Source organism: Erpetoichthys calabaricus, chromosome 6, assembly GCF_900747795.2.
Source record: "Erpetoichthys calabaricus chromosome 6, fErpCal1.3, whole genome shotgun sequence".
NCBI lineage: Eukaryota > Metazoa > Chordata > Cladistia > Polypteriformes > Polypteridae > Erpetoichthys > Erpetoichthys calabaricus.
The window spans coordinates 205,613,276-205,628,268 of NC_041399.2; the positions used below are offsets into that span (position 1 = coordinate 205,613,276).

The 14,993-nt window shown below is 42.7% G+C and overlaps 1 protein-coding gene across 1 annotated transcript in view; it reads right to left on the reverse strand.

Moving 5' to 3' along the window:
• myo3a (myosin IIIA) overlaps nucleotides 1–14,993 on the reverse strand; it is a 458,747-nt gene that overhangs the window by 79,891 nt on the left and 363,863 nt on the right. Inside the window, exons 29-30 of the mRNA XM_051929020.1 lie at nucleotides 9,927–10,013; nucleotides 7,613–7,736 (exon numbers count right to left, since the gene is read on the reverse strand). Coding sequence (XP_051784980.1) covers nucleotides 7,613–7,736; nucleotides 9,927–10,013 — 211 coding nt within the window. The remainder of the gene's footprint in view (nucleotides 1–7,612; nucleotides 7,737–9,926; nucleotides 10,014–14,993) is intronic.

A 14,993-nucleotide genomic window follows, 5' to 3' on the forward strand; every position in this document is an offset into this window, starting at 1 on the left:
GGATGGATGGATGGATAATCACCACACCCGTGGCTTAAGGAGGGGCTGTGGTAGTGTGGCGGGAGTGGTTCCCGAGCGCGATACGGGTGTGGCCATTCCCGCACTGAAGTGCACAGGTGCGGGATTGCTTGTGTCCGTAACTGATGCCAGGAGCTACTGATCACCACACCTGTGCCACTCAAAAATTTTCCATTAGCATTAATAAACTCCTGTGTGGCCTCAGCAGTGTGTTTAGATCATTATCTTGTTGTAGGATGAAGCACCGTCCAGTGAGTTTGGAAGCATTAACTGGAACTTGAGCAGATCAGATGTTTCTACACACCACAGAATTCACTGGGCCACTGGCATCAGCAACTCTATCATCAGTGAAGAGAAGTGTGCCAGGACCTGTGGTAGCCATACACACCCAAGCCAGAACATCCCCAGCGCCATGTTGAACAGATGAGGTGGTCTGCTTTGGATCTTGGGCAGTTCCTTTTTATCTTCACACTTTGCTCTCACTATCACTCTGATGCTGGCTCATCCTTATCTAGTGTCTACAAGACCTTTCTCCAGAAGTCTGCAGGTCCTTTGAAGCCCTTTATATAAACTGTAATCTGGCCATTCTGTTTTTGTGGCTAACTAGTGGTTTGCATCTTGCAGTTTGTCCTCTGTATTTCAGTTCATGAAGTCTTCTGCTGATAGTCATCTCTGACATGTCCACATCGGCCTCCGGAAGACTGTTACTGATCTGTCGCACAGGCGTGGGGGGATTTTTCTTTACCATAGTGAGGATTCTTCTGTCATCAGCAGTGGTGGTCTTCCTTGGTCTACCAGTCCCTTTGTGATTCCTGAGCTCACCAGTGCATTCTTTCTTCTTCATGATATTCCAGACAGTTGATTTAGGTAATTGTCAGGTTTACTGATGTCTCAAATTATTTTACTCTTGTTTTTCAACCTCATAATGGCTTCTTGGACTTTCATTGGCACAGCTCTTATCCTCGTGTTGAACAATGGCAACTACAGACTCCAAAGAGTAGAAGCAAACTGAGGTATCTTATGAAGCCATGAAACCCACCTGAGGAATCACAAACACCTGCGACACCAATTGTTCCAAACATTATGGTACCCTGAAATGGGAGGAGACCATGTAGAAAACGTGTTGTTATTTCTATATGCTGTGACCGAAATGCATGCAAAGAACTTTAAATGAACATCTGCAATGTGCACTTTAATCACGATGTCTGAAGTGCTTGTAATGGTAATCTCTGGAGCAGAGGGCCAAATCAAGGAAAATGGGTCTTTGTCTCAAACATTATGGAAGGCACTGCAGATAGATAGATAGATAGATAGATAGATAGATAGATAGATAGATAGATAGATAGATAGATAGATAGATAGATAGAGTCATATGAAAAAGTTTGGGAACCCCTCTCAGCCTGCATAATAATTGACTCTACTTTGAACAAAAAAGATAACAGTGGTATGTCTTTCATTTCCTAGGAACATCTGAGTACTGCGGTGTTTTCCAAACAAAGATTTTTAGTGAAGCAGTATTTAGTTGTATGAAATTAAATCAAATGTGAAAAATGGGCCTTGCACAAATGTGGGTCCCTTGTCATTGTGCTGATTTGAATGCCTGTCACTGCTCAATGCTGATTACTTACAACACCAAATTGGTTGGATGAGCTCGTTAAGCCTTGAACTTCATAGACAGGTGTGTCCAATCCTGAGATATAAAGGTATTTAAGGTGGTCAATTACAAGTTGTGCTTCCTTCCCTTTGACTCTCCTCTGAAGAGTGACAGCATGGGATCCTCAAAGCAACTCTCCAAAGATCTGAAAACAAAGATTGTTGAGTCTCCTGATTTAGGGGAAGGCTACAAAAAGCCATCTCAGAGGTTTAAACTGTCAGTTTCAACTGTAAGGAATGGAATCAGGAAATAGAAGGCCACAGGCGCAGTTGGTGTTAAACCCAGCAAGTCTAGCAGGCCAAGAAAAATACAGGAACGGCATATGCGCAGGATTGTGAGAATGGTTACAGGCAACCCACAGCTCACCTCCAAAGACCTGCAAGAACATCTCGCTGCAGATGGTGTATCTGTACATCGTTCTACAATTCAGCGCAGTTTGCACAAAGAACATCTGTATGGCAGGGTGATGAGAAAGAAGTCCTTTCTGCACTCACGCCACAAACAGAGTCACTTGTTGTATACCAATGTTCATTTAGACAAGCCAGATTCATTTTGGGACAAACTGCTTTGGACTAATGAGACAAAAATTGAGTTATTTGGTCAAAACAAACAGCACTTTGCATGGCGGAAGAAGAACACCGCATTCCAAGAAAAACACCAGCTACCTACTGTCAAATTTGTTGGAGGTTCCATCATGCTGTGGGGCTGTGTGGCTAGTTCAGAGACTGGGGCCCTTGTTAAAGTCGAGGGTCAGATGAATTCAACCCAACATCAACAAATTCTTCAGGATGATGTTCAAGCATCAGTCACAAAGTTGAAGTTACACAGGAGTTGGAAATTCCAACAAGACAATGACACCAAATGCAGTTCGAAATCTACAAAGGCATTCATGCAGAGGAGAACTGCAATGTTCTGGAATGGCCGTCACAGTCCCCTGACTTGAATATCATTGAAAATCTATTAGATGATTTGAAGTAGGCTGTCCCTGCTCAGCAGCCATCAAATTGAACTGAACTGGAGAGATTTTGTATGAAGAATGGTCAGAAATACCTCCATCCAGAATCCAGACACTCATCAAAGGCTATAGGAGGACAGCGTCTAGAGGCTGTTATATTAGCAAAAGGAGACTCAACTAAGTATTGATGTCATATCTCTGTTGGGGTGTCCAAATTTATGCTCTTGTCTAATTTTGTTATGATGCATGTTGCATATTTTCTGTTAATCCAATAAACTGAATGTCACTGCTGAAATACTACTGTTTCCATAAGGCATGTCAGATATTAAAAGGAAGTTGCTACTTTGAAAGCTCAGCCAATGAGAAACAAAAATCCAAAGAATTAAGAGGGGTTCCCAAACTTTTTCATATGACTGTAGATAGATAGATAGATAGATAGATAGATAGATAGATAGATAGATAGATAGATAGATAGATAGATAGATAGATAGATGCATTTTTGCAGTACCTATACTGAAGTGTTATAACAGGTGTACAGTGCCATTAACTTGTACACCTTTCTATACAGGTAGTTTACCTGAGCGTCACATTAATTAAGGCTGTGGGCAACACGCATGCCGTGGCACTGGGCACACCTCTAGAACTAACAAGTAGGCACAAATTACCCCCACAATTTCTCTTCTGCCATTGCTCTAGACAGCTTGGTGTCCATTGTTTGCATTGCTTTCATTCTCTTTTTTGTCCCTCTCCCAAGTTCACAGACATTATATTTGTCCCTCCAGAATAAACTATATATATTATTTTGAATATTACTATTGGAAAATTTTTTAAAGAACGCAATCAATATTTGTGCTAATCACATCACGTACATACAACTGTAAATAACTAAAAGAAGAAATGAGCTTCACTGTAGCTGCCACCTTTTTAGCCATGAGAGGGAGTAATTTGTGTTGACAGTCTGTCTACTTCACTTTGATGCCTGTGCATTATGTCTGGCTATTGTGCGTTTCTAGCATTTTTTCCAGTTAATGGACAAATTATCTTTCTCATTTGAAGCTCCTGTTGTACACTTTTCTACAGGTCTGAAAATCAAATAAAGTTTAAAATAAAAAAAGCAACACACAAATTGTTATTAAGACAACAAAACATCTTTTTTTTTTTACCTAAAGCAATGCCATCTTTTGTTTCTGGAGGTACTACGTCGTGTATGACAGTGCCTATAAAAAGTAATCACTGCCTTGGAAGGCTTCCCGTTCTATTTTATTATTAGGCAGGTGGTGTAGTGTAGTGGTTAAATCTTTGGAATTCATATATAAGGTTGTGGGTACAAATCCCACTGCTGACACTGTGTGACCATGAACAAGTCATTCACCTGCCTGTGCTCCTAGTAAAAGAAATGAAACCAGTTGTATCTTTTGTCATTCATGGGTGGCGCCTGAGAACAGGGCCGTCTTAATGTGTGGGCACGCTGGGCAGTTGCCCGGGAGCCCCACAAGCATAGGGGCCCTATGCTAATCTATCCATCCATCCATTTTCCAACCCGCTGAGTCCGAACACAGGGTCACGGGGGTCTGCTGGAGCCAATCCCAGCCAACACAGGGCACAAGGCAGGAACCAATCCACCGCAGGACACACACAAACACACACACACACCAAGCACACACTAGGGTCAATTTAGAATCGCCAATCCACCTAACCTGCATGTCTTTGGACTGTGGGAGGAAACCCACGCAGACACGGGGAGAACATGCAAACTCCACGCAGGGAGGACCCGGGAAGCGAACCTCAGGTCCCCAGATCTCCCAACTGTGAGGCAGCAGCGCTACCCACTGCGCCACCGTGCCGCCCATGCTAATCTATGTATGTATTTATATTTTTATTCCTGTAAGTGGTTATGTATGTAGGGGACCCAGTGCACTGCTTTGCCCGGGATCCTATAATGCTGTTAAGATGGCCCTGCCTGAGGATCACATTCCAGGCTAGGACAAGGTATGCAATAAACAGCCGGGACAAGAGGGGGCGCCAAAGCTAACCATAACGTTTTTCTTCTCTAGCTGAAAGAAACCACACATAGAGGACAACTCTGTCACGCCCCCACTCAAGAAGCTCAAGAAGGCGTGAAGTGACCATGTCAGCTGTTTTGTGATGTAAAGTCCAAGGACCCTAACACTCTGCACTCATTCCACTGCTTCTCCACAAATGCACAGGAGGAGGTGGTCTGCCTTTTTCTTAATCAAATCTGTGATGATTTCCTTATTTTGTTGGCTTTTAGGACTGGGATGTTGTCATTATATCACTCAGCTAGGTGTCCTGCCTCATTCCTGTAGGCCACTGAAATTAGTCCAACTATTGTGGTGTCGGGTGGTGCAGTGGTAGCGCTGCTGCCTCGCAGTAAGGAGGCCTGGGTTCGCTTCCCGGGTCCTCCCTGCATGGAGTTTGCATGTTCTCACGCTAAGGAGATGCGCTCGGATCATCTGCTGGCTTGCTGCAGCTGCTGCTGGCTAACTGTGAGTTCTGCTTGTCGTTGTTTTAAGAGCTGAGAGCACCTGAAGTGTGTCTGCCAAAAGCATTCCTACAACTGCTAGGTTAGATATCAGTGAACTTGTTTAAATTGTTTGTAAGCAGGGCATGACGTGCAAAAGTCACCGTCTCACGGGTTTTGCTTCCTAAGGTTGTAATGTCTTGTCTTGGGTGTCATCAAAGATGATCTGGTCTCAATCGCTTCACTCAAACCCAGGGCGCGCTACGCTCCTGCCACTTCGCGTCTCCCCAGTTCGCGTTGTGAAGGGGGTGGGCGAGCTGAAGGCACACTAAGCAGAAGTAGACAGATCAGCTACTGGCTTTGTGCTGCTTCTGCCAAGATGCCTGTTCTGCTTGTTGCTCTGTGCGTTCTGAAGGAGAAGGAGGAGGAGGAGTTTAGGGGTGGTGGTGGTGGGGGCTAAACACACGCTAAGGAGAAATGCTCGGATCATCTGCTGGCTTGCTGCAGCTGCTGCTGGCTAACTGCGAGTTCTGCTTGTCATTGTTTTAAGAGCTGGGAGCACCTGAAGTGTGTCTGCCAAAAGCATTCCTACAACTGCTAGGTTAGATATCAGTGAACTTGTTTAAATTGTTTGTAAGCAGGGCATGACGTGCAAAAGTCACCGTCTCACGGGTTTTGCTTCCTAAGGTTGTAATGTCTTGTCTTGGGTGTCATCAAAGATGATCTGGTCTCAATCGCTTCACTCAAACCCAGGGCGCGCTACGCTCCTGCCACTTCGCGTCTCCCCAGTTCGCGTTGTGAAGGGGGTGGGCGAGCTGAAGGCACACTAAGCAGAAGTAGACAGATCAGCTACTGGCTTTGTGCTGCTTCTGCCAAGATGCCTGTTCTGCTTGTTGCTCTGTGCGTTCTGAAGGAGAAGGAGGAGGAGGAGTTTAGGGGTGGTGGTGGTGGGGGCTAAACACACGCTAAGGAGAAATGCTCGGATCATCTGCTGGCTTGCTGCAGCTGCTGCTGGCTAACTGCGAGTTCTGCTTGTCGTTGTTTTAAGAGCTGGGAGCACCTGAAGTGTGTCTGCCAAAAGCATTCCTACAACTGCTAGGTTAGATGTCAGTGAACTTGTTTTAAATTGTTTGTAAGCAGGGCGTGAGTCACCATCTCACGGGTTTTGCTTCCTAAGGTTGTAATGTCTAGTCTTGGGTGTCGTCAAACTGTCTCTCCAAGATGATCTGGTCTCGATCACTTTGCTCAACTCCTCCAGAGGCGCGCTACGCTCCTGCCACTTCGCATCTCCCCCGCTTGCATTGCGAAGGTTGGGGGGCTGCTGAATGCACGCTATGCAGAAGTGGACAGATCAGCCACTGGTTTGTGCTGCTTCTGCCAAGATGCCTGTTCTGCTTGTCTCTCTGCCCGTCGATCATTTAAAAGCCTGTACAGCAGCTGTCCTTCTGTCTCACTGCCTTGTCTTGCGTGACGTTAAAACGTTTTATAACAGAGAGATGTTACTCATATCCTTAGCCCGACATCCACATATCATGTGTTAATAAGTTTAAATGTGTTTAAAGCGTGTGTGAGGGGTATTTTAAGGCTTAAACTATAAAAATTTTTTTTATTTATATGGTCTTTCTATATTGCGGATTTTAACCTATCGCTGATGGGTCTGGAACGTAACTTCTGTGATAGGCGGGGGATCACTGTATTAATATTGTGGCGCATGCCCGGGGCCCTTGCCCAGCCGGGATGCCACTACGCTGGAAGGACCTGGGGAGGGAGCATACCCAGAGCACTAGGTGGCAGCCCCGCTGGGTTACAGTGGTGCCTCAGACTCCTGCAGGGCTCCATGGGAGCTGGAGTTTGGTGCAGGCCTGTTGGGCGCCACCAGGGGATGCTGCAGCTGCTGCTGGGCCCCTGATAGCAGCTCTTCCGCCACAACCGGTCAATGAGCACCAGGAGCACTTCCGGGTGCCTTATAAAAGGAGCCAGCAGCCACTACTCCGGGAGACAGTGCAGAGTAGGAGAAGACAAAGCTTTCCAGGAGGAGTGGAAGAGAGGGAAGGCAAAAAGAAAAAGAAGCGTGCTGCGTGCTTTTGCTGTGCTGAACTGTGCTGTACTTGTGGGAAACGGGGAAAGGCGTTTCCCACAAGGAAAAGGGAAAAAAAATAAATAAACCCGTGTGCTCGTACTTGTGCTTCTGCATCTGTGTGTGTCAGGTTTGGGTAGCAGGAGCGCCCTCTGCAGGCCATAATATACATACATTTTTGAATTTCCTATAAATAGCATGAGTAGGTTTTTGGCTCTCTGTGGATCAAACAGATTTATAACATATGTGATTAATGACTTCATGTACCTTGAATGCTGGATTTGATATGATGTTCTTTGGTACTGTGCTTTGTCAGAATGTTTTGAACAGTCAAATCAAAAACCATTTACTTTATTCAATAAGGCGCTAAATCATTTTTACATAAGAACCACACAGCACATTGTAGGGATGAATAACAACACGTACTTTTTCCTTCTGTAGCTTCTCCTGTCCTTGTGTCCTCTATAGCACGCTTGAATCTTCACAGCCGCCTTGTTTTTCTCATCGACAATTTCCCTATACTGCTGCCTGGACAGATAGCCCCTGCAAACTGAGAAGACAGCAAATCTTATTTGTGGACAAACTGTGTAGTCGTACAGATTGTTAATTAAAGAGTAAAAGCCTAGATAATGTACAGTCCTCCCGGTGCAAAAAACTTCATTGAAAATGCAGCATCAATGCACAAACTTGGGCACTGCTGGGTTACTGATGGTAATGGAGCGCTATGGTAGCCTGGTGGGCTGCGAGCGGTGCAGCATGTAATGTGGCGCGTATAATATTTTTTTTATTATAACAGTATAAGAACTAAAGACATTTGACAAATGAAAGGTGGCTATTCAGTCCATGAAGCCCCTTGGTTTAGCTAATAGCTAAACTGTCCTAATGTCCCCTCCAGTTCCTTCATAAAGGTTTGTCAAGGTTTCTACTTTAACTACATGTCTCAGTAATTTTTTCCACTACTCTTTGAATAAAGAAGTGTTTCCTGAATTCACTCCTAATTGCACCACCCCTTAATCTGCACAGGTATCCATTTGTTTTACGAATACCATACCAAATAGCATATAACAGAGCCATATGCATTGCATTTGTCATTCCAACAGATTGGAAATCACAAACATGAACACTGCTTTTATGAATCCCATATCAAATGGCATATAACAGAGACATAAGCATTGCATTTGTCATTCCAACAGATGGTGCATCACAGATATTTTTAGTAATAAAATGCATTGCATTTGTCATTCCAATAGATGGCGCATCACACACATTCACACAGCTTTTAGGAATCCCATACCAAATGGCATATAACTGAGATATATGCATTGCATTTGTCTTTCCAATAGATGGTGCATCACAAACATCCATCCATCCATTGTCCAACCCGCTGAATCCGAACACAGGGTCACGAGGGTCTGCTGGAGCCAATCCCAGCCAACACAGGGCACAAGGCAGGAAACAATCCTGGGCAGGATGCCAACCCACCACAATCACAAACATTAACACTGTTTTTACAAATCCCATAGCAAATGGCATAGAACTGAGCCATATGCATTGCATCTGTCATTCCAACAGATGGTGCACCACAAACATTTTCAGTAAAAATGAATATTGCATTAGTCACACCAGTAGATGACATAACAAACATTAACACTGCTTTTATGAATCCCATACCAAATGGTATATAACAGAGACATATGCTTTGCATGTGTCATTCCAACAGATTGCACATCACAGACATTTTTAGGAAAAAAAGGCAATGTATTTGTCAATCCAATAGGTGGTGTATTACAACTATTAACACCTCTTTTACGAATACCGTACCAAGCGGCATATAACAGAGACACATGCATTGCATTTGTCATTCCAAAAACATTAATACGGCTTTTATGAATCCCATACCAAATGGCATATAAGAAACTGTAAACGTTAATGCTGAGGTCTATGTTGATTATTTAGATTACAACCCACCTTAAACGGGCTGCACAGCTGCTTTCTTGTAAATAAAACTTTAATCACAATGTAAAAATAGCAATCTGCTATCCAACACACACCACTGGTACACTTCAACCCTAAATAAAACCCCTTAAAAAGAAAAATATGAGTTCTGGTTGGTTGATATCAGTAAGGCACGAGCAGAGCAGGGGGTCTATCAATTTTATGTGATTGTGCATTTGATGTTAAAAGTTTTTACAAAAATCATAATGAAAATACTGCGGTGGGCTGGTGCCCTGCCCGGGATTTGTTCCTGCCTTGTGCCCTGTGTTGGCTGCGATTGGCTCCAGCAGACCCCTGTGACCTTGTGTTAGGATATAGTGGGTTGGATTACGGATGAATTGATGGATAATCAAAATAAGATTTAGCAACCTTTATTACCTTTAAATGTAACAAAATGTCCAGGAAAAAATTAAAAATAAACCTGTAAAAAATGTATAACAAAATCAAACCATAACATAAAATAACCTCTTTGTATGGAGAATCTGTGCACATTTTCCTTGCACTCATATCCCCCAACAAAGCACACAGTCACAGGTTTGAGCATCTGCTTCACTAGCAATTCACCACTCAAAAAACAGAACTCCCTAAAGCTCACCCCTGACACCCTGACAGGTGAAAAGGACACACCTCACCGTTTTCATTTCAGGGTGTATTATAAAGACAAAAAACTGCATTTCTAGTTCAGCAGAAATCATGAGCTGTGAGACAAGCCGAATCCTAGTACAAGATTCAAAGGCATCCTTACCAGCCTGCAGCTGAGTAATGAATTTCTCCATCTTAATTTTATTCTTCTCTTGAGGATGGTCTTTTCGGACTTTGTATCCTCTGTAAGCTTTTGGAAAAGAAGAAAAAAAAAAGCATTCCATGAATGAATTTGGAATTGGATTAACAAAAAATGAAATATTGACATATGCCATTAAATTTTATTCTAAAATCTCCTTAATCTGAGTCAGAGCCACAGGGGGTGGAGCCCCGTCTGGTAGCGTCTGTGATTTCCTTTGGGAGAAGCTCCTCCTCAGCACTATGCTTACACCCAGAAAAATGAAGGAAAAACGCTGGAGATGTTTTTAACCATAAAAAATGTGGTTACATGTAACAGAAGCCCAAAACAAATCAAAACATCAACATAAATACAGTAGGACCAGGCTCGTTGAGTGTCCATTGCTTTACTGATGCAGATGTGCATATTCTTTATGTGAGATATCTGGAAATAGTCAACAACGCACAGCCTGATGTTGCAGTCGGGACAGTATATACAGTATGTGTTTCTTTGCACATTTTTCTTATAATATTTTTTTTTGTTGCTTACACACGAGAGGATAGAACATCAGTGTCTGATCTGCACGATGGATGCACACCTTGTGTTATTGTAGGCTATCACAATGCAAGGCTTAAGGACTTCCACGTTTCCTCTGAAACAAACATTAATAGTTGTAGTACTGTGGAAGGTGCCTAGGTGGCTTCTTCTTCCACCTGTTTGCAATCAGCTTGCCTTTATGCCACATAGATACTGCAAACCTGTTGCAGCAATACATGACTCTGTGCATATCACAGTGGTTTGGTCATTCAGTGACTTATGCATCAGTTTCACTATTCGCCTGAACATCTGATGACCAATTCACCTTGTCATCACTATTGTTTGATTCAACTAATGGTTAAGTGTCATCTTGTTCTAAAATTGGCTTTACATCTTATCATTCACACTCCATTGTGTTTTAGCTGATGGCTCCTCCCCACTCATGAATATGGATGAGTTACTTTAGAGTGGCAGAATGCATAGAAATAAGTATGATGTTATTTCATCCACTAGATGGCAGCAGAATACTGTCCTGATATTTGGGCTTTACACTACAAAGTGGATCATTAAATGTCACCCCAGATATGAATCAGGCTTAATCTTCTCTATCTATCTATCTATCTATCTATCTATCTATCTATCTATCTATCTATCTATCTATCTATCTATCTATCTATCTATCTATCTATCTATCTATCTATCTATCTATCTATCTATCTATCTATCTATTATTATTATTATATAGTGTGTGGAGTACAGCCCTGACACAGACAGGTGGACATCGTTGGTTCCAAAACCAGGACACGTTTATTATACATTATCAAAGTGACACAGCACACAACCCACATTCACCCTCCAAAGTCCAGGCCTTTCTAATCCTTCTCTCTCTCTCTTCTGCTCTGTCTCCACTCCTCTCCTCTGAGCTCCTTCCTCTTCCACCCGACTACAGCCATCGAATGGAGGGAGGTGGCCCCTTTTAAACGCACCCGGATCTGATCCAGGTGCCTCCCAGCCTCTCGCCACAAATGCCCTTCTTTTCTATCTATCTATCTATCTATCTATCTATCTATCTATCTATCTATCTATCTATCTATCTATCTATCTATCTATCTATCTATCTATCTATCTATCTATCTATCTATCTATCTATCTATCTATCTATCATATAGTGCCTTTCATATCTATCTATCTATCTATCTATCTATCTATCTATCTATCTATCTATCTATCTATCTATCTATCTATCTATCTATCTATCTATCTATCTATCTATCTATCTATCTATCATATAGTGCCTTTCATATCTATCTATCCGTGTGAACATCTGATGACCAATTCACCTTGTCATCACTATTATTTGATTCAACTAATGGTTAAGTGTCATTTTGTTCTAAAACTGGCTTTACATCTTATCATTCACACTCCATTGTGTTTTAGCTGATGGCTCCACCCCACTCATGAATATGGATGAGTTACTTTAGAGTGGCAGAATACATAGAAATCAGCATGATGTTATTTCATCTACTAGATGGTAGCAGAATACTGTCCTGAGAGATATTCGGGCTTAACACTGCAAAGTAGATCATTAAATGTCTCCCCAAATATGAATCGGGCTTAACCGTAATTACATAGATTTTCAAGCCTAAGCTATGCTCAGAGTTAAAGCCAAGGAGGCTATCTATCTATCTATCTATCTATCTATCTATCTATCTATCTATCTATCTATCTATCTATCTATCTATCTATCTATCTATCTATCTATCTATCTATCTATCTATCTATCTATCTATCTATCATATAGTGCCTTTCATATCTATCTATCTATCTATCTATCTATCTATCTATCTATCTATCTATCTATCTATCTATCTATCTATCTATCTATCTATCTATCTATCTATCTATCTATCTATCTATCTATCTATCTATCATATAGTGCCTTTCATATCTATCTATCTATCTATCTATCTATCTATCTATCTATCTATCTATCTATCTATCTATCTATCTATCTATCTATCTATCTATCTATCTATCTATCTATCTATCTATCTATCGTAACAGAGAACACACATGGTCTGGCCCCATTTCCTTAATCATTCTGGAGGTCAATGCAATGCAGAGATTGGAGGGAGACTCCATATCAAGGCTGTATGCTCTCCTAATACCCAGTAGATTGCAGCATCCTTGAGTTTCTGTACCCATTCGAACATCTGCAGGGAATGTTGGGAATTGTAATCCAGTGGGCAATTTTGTTGGGGTACATGGGTGTCACCAGGACTTTATGAGACTTCCGTAAAACCTGGAAGTGCTACCAACAGTTAATGCCCTGTTACTGGAAGCGCTCCCTTGTCTTCATTAAAAAAAGTGCACTGCCTTGACCAGGTGGTTTAGAACGGGGAGAAGAGACAGGAAAGACTCATCTGGCAGGAGCAGTGGTTGCTATTGCTGTATGGAGGTATATTCTACTGAAGTGCTATCTTCGGTTTGCACCACACATGTCTACTGGTACTGTAGCCAAACAGCTTTATCTTTGATTTGTATGTCAAGAGCACATTGTTTCAGAAGGCCTGGTCTTCATTTAGGCTCAGAAGCCAACCCATCAATTCTGAAGGTCCCTTACTTACTTAATCTTCTATCTTCGATGGGGACAACACTACCTGGACCTTAGTTTGATCATCATTAAATTGAGCGGCTCAAAACCTCATGGTGGACTAACCTTAATCCCCAAAACCCACCCCTTAGTGTGATCATCATCAAACTTAGCAGCTCAAAACGTCACACATGTGCGTCGGAGGTCCTCCTCACAGGATTTGTCGAGGTTTGTCAGAATTATTACAAAGTGCAGAGAGCCCGCCCAGTGAGGGCAACTGACCCCGCCCCTTCCCATTCAGCCACCATTAAAAACCTGAACCTCCAGGAAGGAGGTGTCATTACTGGCAAGAGCGATCCACCGGATGAAGCTCTGCTGCCATTGTGACCTCAGCTAACCCGCCCAACAAGCCTTAGCTCTTTCAGGGCGGATATCGACTTCTGTCAAACAGAAGTAGCCATCAGCTGTAAAGGGTGACAAAACCCACCATTACGTTTTACTCCCAGTGCTAGAAGTCAAGTGAGCTTCATTGGTTTGACTGAGATTCCCTGCACTTGCGGGAGTAGCGAGGTGAAAACAATGCCAAAAATGGCATCGACATCTGGTGAGAGATCGAAGTGAAGTGTAAAGCAAAATAGTTCGTGGATGACGTTTTGCATGTTATCGGGTGAACTGGACTCTGACTTGTCAGACTCCGATTTTGATACAAGTGATCGAAAACGAATGTGAGGTACCAACATCAGCTGATCACAGTGACGAACAGGTTCGTGTAGCTGACGCACCTATGGCAGCGTTTGCCAGGTATGACCACCACTTATAAGAAGTACAAACCAGATCGCGACGCATACGGCTCCAGCCTGGCACGCATTCCTGACGAACTGGCGGTCACAGCATGTAACAACAAACATTTTATGTTGATTTCGTTGTGAAACCACTGCTTTGTGTGCTTTTCAGAAAACGGTATTTTTTGGAAAAAAACATTCAGCCCTCAAAGAGTTAATTGCTTCATTCTGATACCCCGCATCACGGGACGCACAGGCCAAAGAGCGTTTCTTTCATTTCGCCTCTTGTGTCCTCAAACAATTCAAGGGACGACCCGGATTGCATCCCAGATTTTCTTGCTTTGTGCAGCTGTCATTCCTGCACCTTCCCACAATGCCTTGCTTGACCACTCAGTTGTTTTCTGGCCCAACCCATGTTGCAATTTCTCCACAGCTTTAAAAATTCCAGTTTCACCTCTGAAGGGTAGTTACCAGTTCTGGTATTTGAACCCAAAGCTGTACAACCACCGAATTTCTGAAACAACAGAACGGCATTTGAAGTCATGAGATCTCCTCCTGCCCGCCGAGATCCCCCTGCAGGCTACACGGGTTAAGCTGAAAGCAAACATTTGTGAATCCTTTAGGTTACGTTAAATTGTCTCATTATTCCAATGGCTGATCAAATTTAGTTTCAGCTCCGGAAAGAGAAGTGAGCAAGCTTTGAATTCTTCAGAAAATGAAGGTTTCATGGACCGTTTTAACCCATTATGACCTCGATTAGTCTGACTCATTTCTCGAAATGGCATTTTGCGTATGAGATGTAACGGCTTACTAATTAAATCTGTCACTCTTAATTTTTTACAGATAATTTGCAATTAAAACAATGCTCTGCTCTCTTCTAATGCTCCAAGATAATAGATGCCTTTACATTTCTGACATGGAGACGCCTGGCTTCCAGAGGTTATCTTTCTTTCCAATGCGTAATTCAGTCATTTTGTCATTCTTCTCGTGTTTGCCATACAGCACTCTGGAAAAAGAAATACCGGGTGTCATTATGTAGCGCAGAATGGAGGACGGGCACACCGCTGTGCCAAATGTTGTGTGCACAGAACGCGGAGGATTTCGTTCTCCTCACCGTCATGTCTCATTATGCTCCCATGT